Source organism: Oncorhynchus gorbuscha, linkage group LG05, assembly GCF_021184085.1.
Source record: "Oncorhynchus gorbuscha isolate QuinsamMale2020 ecotype Even-year linkage group LG05, OgorEven_v1.0, whole genome shotgun sequence".
NCBI lineage: Eukaryota > Metazoa > Chordata > Actinopteri > Salmoniformes > Salmonidae > Oncorhynchus > Oncorhynchus gorbuscha.
Genome location: NC_060177.1, coordinates 82,334,987 through 82,348,528, shown reverse-complemented (window position 1 = coordinate 82,348,528; position 13,542 = coordinate 82,334,987). Strand labels below are relative to the sequence as shown.

General features: G+C 40.6%; 1 protein-coding gene across 2 annotated transcripts; it reads left to right on the top strand.

Moving 5' to 3' along the window:
* Nucleotides 1–8,659: 8,659 nt before the first annotated feature.
* Nucleotides 8,660–12,171, top strand: ppil3 (peptidylprolyl isomerase (cyclophilin)-like 3). Of its 2 annotated transcripts, none has more exons than XM_046348735.1 (6): nt 8,660–9,026; nt 10,253–10,327; nt 10,900–10,993; nt 11,218–11,285; nt 11,363–11,481; nt 11,760–12,171. In XM_046348735.1, the coding sequence occupies exons 1-6, from the start codon at nt 9,024–9,026 to the stop codon at nt 11,887–11,889; spliced, it is 489 nt and encodes a 162-aa protein (XP_046204691.1). In that variant the 5' UTR covers nt 8,660–9,023; the 3' UTR covers nt 11,890–12,171. The 2 variants fall into 2 exon arrangements, with proteins under 2 accessions (XP_046204691.1, XP_046204692.1); XM_046348736.1 differs by having other exon boundaries at nt 8,666–9,026; nt 11,763–12,171.
* The last annotated feature ends 1,371 nt before the right edge of the window (nt 12,172–13,542 follow it).

The following is a 13,542-nucleotide window of genomic DNA, read 5'->3' as shown; positions in this document are numbered from 1 at the left end:
GTGTGGTCCATTACATTCATAACAGAAAATATCTTAAATGGGGGATTTTCCACTCAAAATTGGACGGACCTAGCTGAATTTGTCAATCAAATAACGTTGTAGCGGCCAGGTATTTATTCCTTGCTCACTGACTGACATTTTAGTTAACATGTTTATAAAGTGCTTAAGAACAGCCCGTAGCCATGGTATATTGGCCATATACCACACCCCCTCGGGCCTTATTGCTTAAATACACCAGTGTTTTTTTTGTTTTTTTCTCCAGTGGCAATTCGGCAAATTGTTGTTTAATCAGTAAGTTATGTCAAAGTAAACGTAGCCGACAACTGCTATACAATCCATTTATATTACTCCTCCTATGCATCAGCACTGGAATGTGCTGCTTAAATTAGATACGATGTCTGTAACAGCTGAGGTATGGGGCTGGAGAATTATAACCACACTCAAATTCATTGGCGGAGCCATGCAACTATGGACTAAGCATTCTCAGTCTCAATGGAAATTCTCCTTTTGAAAGAGGTTTTTATTCCAGGACTAAGCTTAATCTGAGTTATATTAGTCAAGAATCAATGGGTGTATATATCATTCATTTATAAGTCCACAAATAGATATAACAATTACAGATAGACCCTTTCCTCAGCAATCCACTGCTGAAGACATTGACAATCAACTCTTATTTTATGGTGTTATCTCAGACATACTTGTCTCTTAATGGAATTATGCAAATATTCATGCTAGACTAAATAGTGAGACAAGAATAACAGAAGGGATCGGTTTCTTAGACAGGCCTAAAAAGCATTCTCAGTCTCAATGGAAATTCTCCTTTGAAATAGGTTTTTAATTCCAGGACTAAGCTTAATCTGTGTCTTGGAATTGAAGTTATATTATCCAATAATTAATTTATAACTCCACAAATGGATATAACAATTGCAGATAACATCCCAAACCCCACCGCCACCATGGGGCACTCTTCACAACGTTGACATCCGCAAACCACTCGCCCACAGGACGCCATACATGTGGTCTGAGGTTCTCAGCCTGGTTGGACCTACTGCCAAATTCTCTAAAATGACATTGGAGGTGGCTTATGGTAGAGAAATGAACATTCTCTGGCAACAGCTCTGGTGGACATTCCTGCAGTCAGCATGCCAATTGCACGCTCCCTCAACTTGAGACGTCTATTGCATTGTGTTGTGACAAAACTGCACATTTTAGAGTGGCCTTTTATTGTCCCCAGCGCAAGGTGCACTGGTGTAATGATCATGCTGTTTAATCAGGTTCTTGATATGCCACACCTGTCAGGTGGATGGATTATCTTGACAAAGGAGAAATGCTCACTAACAAGGATGTAATCAAATTTCTGCATAAAAAAATATGGAACATTTCTGGGATCTTTTTATTTCAACTCATGAAACATGGGACCAACACTGCATCTTGCATTTATATTTCTGTTCGGTGCATTAACAATAGTTACCTGGATGGCATCAGCATTATGTGGATTAATGGCCGTATTTGAATAGAATGGTCATATAAGGTTGAATTCAATCAAACCCACATTATAGTATTTCCAGTTCTGGGGTCTATATAATACAGCATATTTGATTGAGGCTACTGAATAAACAAGATGAATCACAATAGACAGATTTGATCTGTCCCTTTGTCAGGCTACCACAGTGGAGCATAGCCATCACTATGAAGGGATCTTGCTGACTACATTATGTTCATTTTCAGAATTAAGGACGAATTGAGTGAGGATTTGAAATAAAAATGTATTGGTCACGTACACATATTTAGTAGATGTTGCCGGTGTAGCGAAAAGCTCCAATGGTGCAGTAGGATCTACACATACATCTAAAAAATCAAAAGGAATTAAGAAATATATCAAATTTAGGATGAGCTTTGTCGGAATGGCATTGACCAAAATACAGTATATAGATATGAAATGAGTAAAACAGGATGTAAACAAAGTGTTCCATGGGGACTTTGGCCTTGTACTTAAAGATGGGGATCGATGTTCAAGTTGATCCTTAATGTGTGGGTGCTACATTGAGCTACCGATTACTACTGTTCATTAGTGTTGATACGAAACCATGAATGGAGCTCTATGCTCTAGTTAAGAGGTTGTTAGGGTGCAGCTGAAATGGCACCCTAAGTAATGCACTGTAGGGAATAGGATGCCATTTCAGATGCAGTTCAGTTTCCATCTCTTAACTAGTCATTCTAGCTGTTATGAGTCTGACAACCAAATATTGTTGTTCATCAACTTCTATTTTTGTGAGTAAAATTCTATACCCCCCCAGCATTTCTGGGTTTGTCTCAGTGAGCATGATGATGTTGCGATGATTGGGTTTGTCTCAGTGAGCATGATGATGTTGCGATGATTGGGTTTGTCTCAGTGAGCATGATGATGTTGCGATGATTGGGTTTGTCTCAGTGAGCATGATGATGTTGCGATGATTGGGTTTGTCTCAGTGAGCATGATGATGTTGCGATGATTGGGTTTGTCTCAGTGAGCATGATGATGTTGCGATGATTGTGGACTTCTGTATGCAAGGTCAACACATGGCTCTGACACAGCAACACAACACGTGCATAGAGGAGCTGTCTTGTCATCAAGAAACAGGGATTATAACACAGATGCAAAGAACATTGCTGTGGATGACATGGAGATTAACAAAATATGCACAGTGGTCTTATGACTGAAGGACAACACCGGAATGATGGCTGGCTGTGTAAAGCTGTTCTGCCAATGCTTGTCTTTCGCACTTGCCCATGCAAGAAGTTAAGAAGATTTAAAGCTATAGGAAGATGGGCTCATTGTAATGGTTGGAATGGAATTAATGGAACGGAGTCAAACATATGGAAACCACGTTTGACTCCATTCCATTAATTCCAGTCCAGCTATTCCAATGAGCCAGTCCTTCTATAGCTCCTCCCATCAGCCTCCACTGGTATTTATGTTCTTAAAAGGTTATGACATGCACGTTTCCTCAGCAATCCACTGCTGATGACGTCAACAATCAACTCTTATTTCATACTTGTCTCTTCATGGAATTATGCAAATATTCATGCTAGACTAGATAGTGAGACAAGATTAACAGAAGGGATCCGTTTTTTAGACACAGATTAGTCCAGGACTAAAAAGCATTCTCCGTCTCAATGTACATTCTCCTTTTGAAATAGGTTTTTATTCCAGAACTAAGCTTAATCTGTGTCTGGGAAACAGCCCTTAGATGAGTGCAGCCCATCGTCAAGTGTGAGGTGTCTTGGAGAAAGTGTGTACCCTTGTGTCCTGTGCACCGCTTGTGATTGGATAGTCAGTATGGAAACTATGCATTCGGTGCACAGTTTGTGTTGAAGTCTGTTAATCGTTGTCATCCCATAGAAATCTATTTAAATAAGGGTTTTTATTTGTTTTAAATCTACTATCACTCACTAAATGAATCTTCTTGAAGCCATTAGTATTTTTGTAGATTTTCAGAGCATGTCTACATTTTTTGGTATTTTTGGTATTTTGTGTTCTGTATAGGGTAGCATAATCAAGTGGTGAATGCAATACCTAATTATGATCGTTATTCATTAGAAAAATAGTTGGACATTTTTCTGACCGTTTTTCTTCAGTGTTGACAGTTATTATTAGTACAGGACACTATAAACTCAGGAAATGTACATCTCAGTTTTATCCGTGCATTTTTTTGGTGTTGCTTTTTACTCCTCATTTTTATGTTCATTTAAACAGTTGTTATACCACACATTTTTATAATTATATACGTTTTGAAAATGTTCTAGTCAATAGTATTTCATATATTTAATATTAAATGCAGCTTCAAAATGATATTTAAATAAAACACTTTTGTTTCTGAAATCATACATCACATATGTCAATAGATCTATTTTGTGTGTATTCATTTGTGTTGTTTCCTTTGTTGCTCACTTTAATTAAGAGTATGGAAGAAATTGTGTACAGTATATGTTTTAGAGCCATCGTAGATGTACAGTAGACCCTACTCCTACCGCAATACCATGTAGTTGTATTTTAAACTGGAATGTCATCCTCCAACATGTTTTTTTTTTACACCATATTTTGTTTTTAAATCAAATTCCTCATCTAAGAGACGGACCACCCCCATTTTACTACTAGTAAGTAGTGTCAGCAGTATTAACTTTGTTGCCAAAAAAATCTCCCAGCACTTCAGGAAAATAACATTGCTATTTTGTTTACATGACATGATGTTTTCAACTGTCTATTTGATCCTAATTATGCTCTAAAATATTGTCATCATTCCCTTCCTTTAATTCCTCTTGTGAAATTACAGTATAATAAACTTAATTACGCACTTACGTCTTATTTTAGCATTTGCTTCCTGGATCAATTTGTGTTGAATTTGATCAATTAAGTGGGCACTTTACACTGCCTAACCACAACAATCAAGAGGCTTGATATGGATATGAAGTACTACTATATTGTAATAATATTGGAATATGGGATCTTTCTGATTTTGTAATAGACATTTGAGCACAAGTCTGCAAGTAATTATGTTGACCTTCTCTAGATGAGAGAAAAAAAGTTCCATCATAACAGTAGTAAGAAAGGCCATGTGAGGATGTGACAGATCTAGGTGACAATGGTCGTGTTCTTCTGCTCAGTGCTCCTGGTGCTTTCAAAACAATGTAAAAACCTCTATGAGTTAACATTTGCATCTGTTTTTTGCATAGAGCTTTCTTTTAGTTGATTGTAACTCTTTCCAAATGGGAAACTCGGAGCTCATCCCTCTACAATGTGATTCCAAGTTGGTAAAACAATAGGAGTTTTACGAGTTCAAAGTTGTCTTGAACTCGGCATCATGCGTTGCATGCATTAACCGTCGGGCACAAGACTGCTACAACATGTTGTAACATGTTGTAAAATACCTATCCAGGCGTTGTAAGATCTGCCAAGCGTAAGCAATGTCTGAGCAGAGGAACACAACCATTGTGTACAGAGAGAACCAAAGGGGGACGAGCTTTAGGGACACCAGTAGTGATGGTGCTTTCAAGACAACTGGGAACTCTGAAAGAAAACGAGGTCAAATCATGATGTCAGTGATTATCAGGTCGGAAAGTCGGAACTTTAGAGAAATGTGTTTTCGTCTTGGAGTTGTTTGTTCTGAATTCCTAGTTGTCTTGAACGCCCTGAAGTTGGAAGTATGTGATTTCCCAGTTCCCAGATGTTTTGAACAGGGCATGGGAGGGGGGGGGGGTAACATAGAGATAGATAGAGGACTCATCTTTGTATCTGTGCCATTATAGCATCTGTGAGAGCATGGGCTGCGCCACTGAGGCAATCTCCATTTTGAAGTAGTCAATTTTCTACTTTGCAATTGGCTGATCCTTCCTGATAACATGGTTGGACATGACTCCAAACAGGTGACTAGGATAGTATCATGGCGCCGGAGAAGATGGCTAACGTTTTACTTGCTCCTAACCGAATGTGTTTTTTCCCCTTGTTATTTTCTGTTGTTTGTAACTTGTTTTTTTACTTATTCTGTACGTAATGTTGCTGCTACCATCTCTTATGACAGAAAATAACTTCTGGACATTGAATACTCACAATGAACTGGCAGAAGCTTTTTTTCTTCTTTAACGAGTCCGACGAGCCCGACGTGAAGGACATACTGCTTTCCCGGGAACAGATGCAAATCCCCATCAGTTGCTTAAAAGAAGAAGGAGAAAAATAGGACGGAAGTCGGGCTGCATTCTGAGAGTTCGTAGGCGATCGAATAAACCCCCACTGCCTTCCGTTCTACTATCTAGCATGCAATTTTGGGAAATAAAATCGACGACCTACGAGGAAGATTAAATTACCAATAGGACATTAAGAACTGTACTATCTTATGCTTCACAGAGTTGTGGCTGAAGGACAACATTATCAACATACAACTGGCTGGTTATATGCTGTATCGGCAGGATAGAACAGAGGCGTCTGGTAAGACAAGGGGGACGGACAATCTATATTTGTAAACAACAGCTGGTGCATGACATCTAAGGACGTCTCGAGGTTTTGCTCGCCTGAGTACCTCATGATAAGCTGTAGACCACACTATCTACCTAGAGAGTTTTCACCTGTTTTTTTTGTAGCTGTCTACATACCACCACAGACCGATACTGGCACTAAGACCGCACTCAATGAGTTGTATTCCCCTATAAGCAAACAGGGAAACACTTATCCAGAGGCAGCGCTCCTAGTGGCCGGTGACTAATGCAGGGAAACTTAAATCCGTTTTACCAAATTTCTATCAGCATGTTAAATATGCAACCAGAGGGGGGAAAAAAAAAAAACTCTAGACCACCTTTACTTCACACAGAGAGACACATACAAAGCTCTCCCTCGCCCTCTATTTGGCAAATCTGACCATAATTCTATCCTCCTGATTCCTGCTTCCAAGCAAAAATGAAAGCAGGAAGCACCAGTGACTCTGTCAATAAAAAAGTGTTCAGATGAAGCAGATGCTAAGCTTACAGATCTGTTTTGCTATATGTTCCAGGATTCTTCCAATGGCATTGAGGAGAACACCACATCAATCACTGGCGTCATCAGTAAGTCGTCTGATGTGGCAAGGCTTGCAAACCATAACAGACTACAAAGGGAAGCACAGCCGAGAGCTGCCCAGTGACACGAGCCTACCAGAGGAGCTAAACTAATTCTATGCTCGCTTCGAGGCAAATAACACTGAAACATGCATGAGAGCAACAGCTTTTCTGTGACTACGCTCTCCGCAGCCGATGTGAGTAAAGCCTTTTAACAAGCCAGCATTCACAAGGCCGCACGTCGCAGGACGTGTACTGCGAACATGCGCTGACCAACTGGCAAGTGTCTTCACTGACATTTTCAACCTCTCCATGTCCGAGTCTGTAATACCAACATGTTTTAAGCAGACCACCATAGTCTCTGTGCCCAAGGACACTACGGTAACCTGCCTAAATGACTACCGACCTGTAGCACTCACGTCTGTTCCCATGAAGTGCTTTGAAAGGCTGGTCATGGCTCACATCAACATCGTTATCCCAGAAACCCTAGACCCACTCCAATTTGCATACCGCCCTAACAGATGGAAAGATGATGCAATCACTATTGCACTCCACACTGCCCTGTCCCACCTGGACAAACGGAACACCTATATGAGAATGTTATGCATTGACTACAGTTCAGCGTTCAACACCATACTGCCCTCAAAGCTCATCAATAAGATAAGGACCCTGGGACTAAACACCTCCCGCTGCAACTGGATCCTGGACCTTTTGACGGGTCGCCCACAGGTGATGAGAGTAGTTAACAACACATCTGCCATGCTGATCCTCAAGACAGGGGCCCCTCAGGGGTGCTTGCTCAGTCCCCTCCTGTACTACCTGTTCACCCATGACTGCACGGACAGGCATGACTCCAACACCAGCATTAAGTTTGCCGATGACACAACAGTGGTAGGCCTGATCACCGACAATAATGAGACAGTCCTGACGTACATACACTACCATTCAAAAGTTTGGGGTCAGTTAGAAATGTCCTTGTTTTTGAAACAAATGCACATTTTATGTCTTAAAATAACATAAAATTGATCTGAAATACAGTGTAGACATTGTTAATGTTGTAACTGACTATTGTAGCTGGAAGCGGCTGATTTTAAAAAGAAAATGATATATCTACATAGGCGTATAGAGGTTCATTATCAACAACCATCACTCCTGTGATCCAATGGCACGTTGTGTTAACTAATCAGAGTTTATCATTCTAAAAGGCTAATCGATCATTAGAAAACCCTTTTGCAATTATGTTGGCACAGCTGAAAACAGTGGTTCTGATTAAAGAAGCAATGAAACAGGCCTTTAGACTAGTTGAGTATCTGGAGCGTCAGCAGTTGTGGGTTCAATTACAGGCTCAAAATGGCCAGAAACAAATAACTTTCTTCTGAAACCCGGCAGTCTATTATTGTTCTGACAAATGAAGGCTATTCCATGTGAGAAATTGCCAAGACACTGACGAGCTTGTACAACACTGTACTACTCCTTTCACAGAAAACTGCAAACGGGCTCTAACCAGAATAGAAAAAGGAGTGGGAGGCCCCAGTGCACAACTGAGCAAGAGGACAAGTACATTAGAGTGTCTAGTTTGAGAAACAGACACCTCACAAGTCCTCAACTGGCAGTTTCCTTAAATAGTACGCACAAAACACCAGTCACAACATCAACAGTGAAGAGGCGACGCCGGGGTACTGACCTTGCACTCAGTCCTTGGGCCCCGGTTGCACGTTCTGGGATTGGCCCTCACTACACAGCTGATTCCAATAACGAACTCATCATCAAGCTTTGACTCTTTGAATCAGCTGTGTAGTGCTAGAGCAAAACACTAAACGTGGGCAGGTTCAAGTTTGGGAAACACTGGTCCAAAAAGGTCACTGTCCCAGAGCTACTGGTCGTGGTTCTCGTGGTTTCGTCTTCAACCGAAAATGTGTTTCCCAAAAAATGTATTCCCTTTCAATATTCCCACTGTAATGATGTTTTCCATTTTAACCAAATTAACCAATCCAATCTATCTGTTTCAACATTGATCTCGTGTACGTAATTGGTATCAGCTGATCGAGGCCGGTGGCAACCATAGAGATAATTAGAGGACACAACATCGTATCAGTCCGATTATGGAATCTATGAGATCACGGGCAGCGTCATTGACAGTAAAATATACTTTGGGGCACTAGAGTCCTTTATCTATTTTTATGGCGCCAACAACAAATATGTGATTTCATTTCTTGCCACTGTGGGTATTACATATATTTTCGTGGGTTATTCAGATTCTCCGGTAATCAAGCACGGGCGATTGAAATTCATGGTCTTGTATTTTTCGGCTAATACAAAACACTACGGTAATTCGTAATTTTAACGTCCGATAAATAGGTTAATCGAACTATAGACGCAGCGGAACCATTGTGCGTTCAGTGTATGACGCTAGTCGAATATATTTGTCTGATGCACCATCTCATCTTCCGGCGTTAAGAATGGTGAGAATATTCAATTTTACTACGCATGTTTCATATATAATCTTTGACGAAATGCACAAAACATGTAATCAACACAACGCCTGTTATCACTGAACACAGTCCTCTTTGTTTGAAGTAAATATTTTGCAGCTGTAAACTTCGGGAGCAACACATAAGTTTACGCGTCTGCTTCAATGCCAATTTCCACTCCCTAACAATACAATCTACCTAGCTATTTAGTCAACTTCGTGTGAACAAATAATTGCAGGCAATTCTTAATACGTAGATATTAAGGATTAATTAAACATACATTTTTCAATAATGGTAAGTTTCAGTTCATATAAGGAAATCAGTCAATTGTAATACATTCATTAGGCCCTGATCTATGGATATCACATGACATCAGAAAACCAGTCAATATCTGGTTTGACCACCATTTGTTGCATGCAGCACAACACATCTCCATCACAGAGTGGATCAGGCTGTTGATTATGGAATGTTATCCCTCTCCTCTGCAATGGCTGCGTGAAGTTGCTGGATATTGGCGGGAACTGGAACATGCTGTCGATCCAGAGCATCCCAAACATACTCAATGCTATGCAGGCCATGGAAGAACGGACCATTTCAACTTCCAGGAATTATATACAGATACTTGTGACATGGGGCCGTGCATTATGCTGAAAGATGAGGTAGTGGCGACAGATACATGGCATGACATTGGGCCTCAGGATCTTGTCACGTTGTCTCTGCATTCAAATTGCCATCGACAAATTGCAATTGTGTTTGTTGCCGGTAGCTTATGCTTTCCCTTACCATAACCCCACCTCCACCATGGGTCACTGTTCACAACGTTGACATCCGCAAACCGCTCGCCCACACGTCGCCATACAAGCTAAGCTGTCTGGGAGGCTGGTCTCCGATGATCCCACAGGTGAAGAAGCCAGATGTGAAGGTCGTGGGCTGGCATGGTTACACGTGGTCTGTGGTTGAGGCCGGTTGGATGTACTGCCAAATTCTCTAAAACAACATTGAATTATCTGGCAATGGTTATGGTGGACATTCCTGTAGTCAGCATACCAATTGCACACTCCCTCAACTTCAGACACCTTTGGCATTGTGTTGTGACAACTTCACTTGTTGCATTCTTATTTTGCTTTTATTTTAGTTCAGTATAGATAAAGAAGGAAACAATTCACAACTTTGTGCCTTTTGGACAATATTTAATTATTTTCAAATCCCTTTTACAGGCAGTGACACTGCACACAGACCTTGGGGATTTAAAAATCGAGCTGTTCTGTGAACGTGCCCCGAAATCATGTGAGGTGAGTCATGCACTGTGTGTGCTTATTTGCTCTGATCATGGTGTCTTGCCGGTCTTTGTTCTACCTCAATACTATACTTGGATTAGTCATCTCCATCGATAGAGGACTTAACATTCTACAAACGCATGTCATACAGCAATTGGCTGCTACGCACTAGCTCAGCACCGGGATTAAACACTCTTGTCAAGTCAAACAGTAGTTACCTAGCCATAGCCATCTTCCACCTTCTGCACTGTTTTGAGTGGAAATGTCGTGCTATTCACTGCAGTTGAGTTGATGTGCTTGTCCTAAAGCCAGCTGGGCAAGTAGCCTTCCCGCCCGCTTTGAGCCACTGGCATGGTCCTTAAGCCAACCCCTTTATACTGCACTTGCCTTTTAATCAGGATAGAAATGATGTTAGGTGCCTATTTTAAATTTGATGTTGCACTAGCATACACAATCACCATCCCTGCTTTACATCCTTTTGGTCTCTAGAACCAGGATTGAAGAACACTGCTCTACACTAGCAAGTCATTACAGTTGGCTGTAGCCACTAGATTGCTCTAATCAGAACGTTCTGTTTGTGTTGACAGAATTTCTTAGCCCTGTGTGCAGGTGGGTTCTACAATGGCTGCATATTCCACAGGAACATCAAAGGGTTCATGGTTCAGACCGGCGACCCCACAGGTAGCTTCATCAGAACTGAATTATCGTGTTGGAAGGCTTATTGTCTTTAATTTGGCACAACATTTTTTTAAAGGACCAATAGCCCAATGTACAAGTCAATTACTTTATCAGATACCAATTGTCAGCATGTCACTCCAAACCCATGGAATAGTTTGTTTTCTGATCATGCAAAGAAAATGATCTGCCTCTCTTGACAACATGCATTACTTTTTTAATCTTGGAAGGCACTGGAAAAGGAGGGACGAGTATTTGGGGACGGAAATTTGAAGATGAGCTGAGTGAACACCTAAAAGTGAGTACCTCAATGGGACAGGTAGCAACAATTCTCGGTATATATTAACTGACATTTTTTCATTTATTTGCACGCAGCATAATGTGCGTGGCGTGGTTTCTATGGCGAACAACGGCCCCAATACTAATGCCTCCCAGTTCTTCTTCACCTATGCCAAGCAGCCCCATCTGGACATGAAGTACACCGTGTTTGGAAAGTAGGTCTTTGTGGATGTCTGAAGTTAGCTAATTAAGAGGATTATCAAGAATGGGTTCAGCTACAATCTGCCGTTGTATGTCATTGGGGATCCAAATAAAGTGTCAGTATTTAATGTGGGTTATAAGTGATTGCTAGCAGATCATGACTTCAGTCTGTTATTTTGATCTAAACATTCTCTTGACTGTGCATATTATGTGGTTTGTGTTATCTCCAACATTTTGTGAACTAATGCATAGCTAAAATACTTTTTTCCTCTGTTTATTTTCTTTCGATAAGCAGAATAATAGATGGCTTGGAAACACTGGATGAACTGGAGAAGCTCCCTGTCAATGAAAAGTCATTTCGGCCGCTGACTGAGACTCGTATAAAGGACGTGACTCTTCATGCCAACCCATTTGCAGGATAGACTTAAGCACACGAATACACATCCCTAGACCTGACATCTGCTAATTTAGATGAAATCTTCATTTAAGCCTCTCAAATATTTAGACCATTTATAAACCAGAGGCCTTTGAATTCAGTAAGGCAACTAAAGAGACTGTCACTGGAGTTACACATATTTCCCTTCATTGAATTTGGCATGTAGTATGTCCTCAATGCTTGGCCCTTGCAGCTATGTGAGCTCAATATGTTGGTTTTATAAGTAAATTGTTTAGTATTTTGTACCAAATAAACTTTCTTTTTTATACATTGTGTGTTTTCTTTTTTACACCATGATAACTTGACAAGCCCTGGGTTTGTGAAATCCTTAAAGAAAACTGCATTTGTGGAGTTGCTGAGCACAGCCAACGATGGTGGCTCAATTAAGATTCGTTCACTCTTGGCGTTTACCATTGGAAATAATAGTTGATTCCGGTCTAATTAACTTGGTGTCTCCCATACACACAACAATCTAATAGCAGCTGGTTCTGGTCTACTTGGTAGTTTGTTGACATTAAGTTAACCGTCTCTGGCACAGCCACAAGTGAACTTGACCGACATAAAATGAACTTGTAATGGACGTTCTAAAAGCAGTTACGGCCTCGGAAGGATTTCGGGTGAGTCGGATTTCAGTGCATGTTACCCCCTCAATCACACCGATCGTAAATGCACCAGAAGAACATTCATTTCCTATACAGCTGGGTTTGCCTCGCAGTTGCAGTGCGTTCTGTGGTACATACGTTGGATTTATCAAACGTATGCCTCACACTGACGGTTTGACAATAGCGGTATCTAATTTGTAACTACGAAAATAGTTTTTGTCAAACCGATTGTGATACCAAAAGTGTACGTTTTATTCTAGAGGGGATAATAAACATTTGGTGTAGGGGCAGATTTGTTATATTGTCTTCAGGAGATTTGATTTACTTCATCTAGTCTGATCAGTGGAATCATTCTTATAACAATGGGATACAATAGAGGGTAATTACTGTGCTTGTCTGCAAGAACTCTACTGTTATTCCCCACTATTTTACTATTCCACTTCCCAATTTTTGCCAGTGTTATCACATATTTGAAATCTGATATGGCTACTGGTGTCTTTGAAAATGAATTATATGAGGCTGTTTTTGCAGCCATTTATCAACAGTTTTGAGCAAGTCATACAAAGAAGCATTGGATATAATCTCCAGGAATCATATCATTTTGTACATTTTAGTATTATGCACATTCTAGGCAGAGATGTTAGGGGTACTCACAGCTCATAAACACATTCTGTCCATGTAGAATAAGATGAGGGCAAGGATCTTGCAAGTACAAAGAACATCTTGACTAACCCTACTTGTAGAGAAACGCTAATGCCATCCTGTCTTTCATGTTGCCTAAATGGTCTATGACTGTCCTAGGCTACCTGGCTAAAATGCTTTCTCACTAGCCTAACTTCCTTTCATGGGCAATAATGAGCCAGCTAGTTAACATTCACCTATATCTAGCTACATATTGAACTACTCCCTAACCCTGTTTATTATGTAGTTATTACTACAGTGTTGATCTCTCTCCGTCTTTCCTCCTCCAGTCCTAGTGTGATCATAACGTGTCCATGGGAGAGCTGGGCTGGATGAGGAGCAGCACGCTCAGGTAA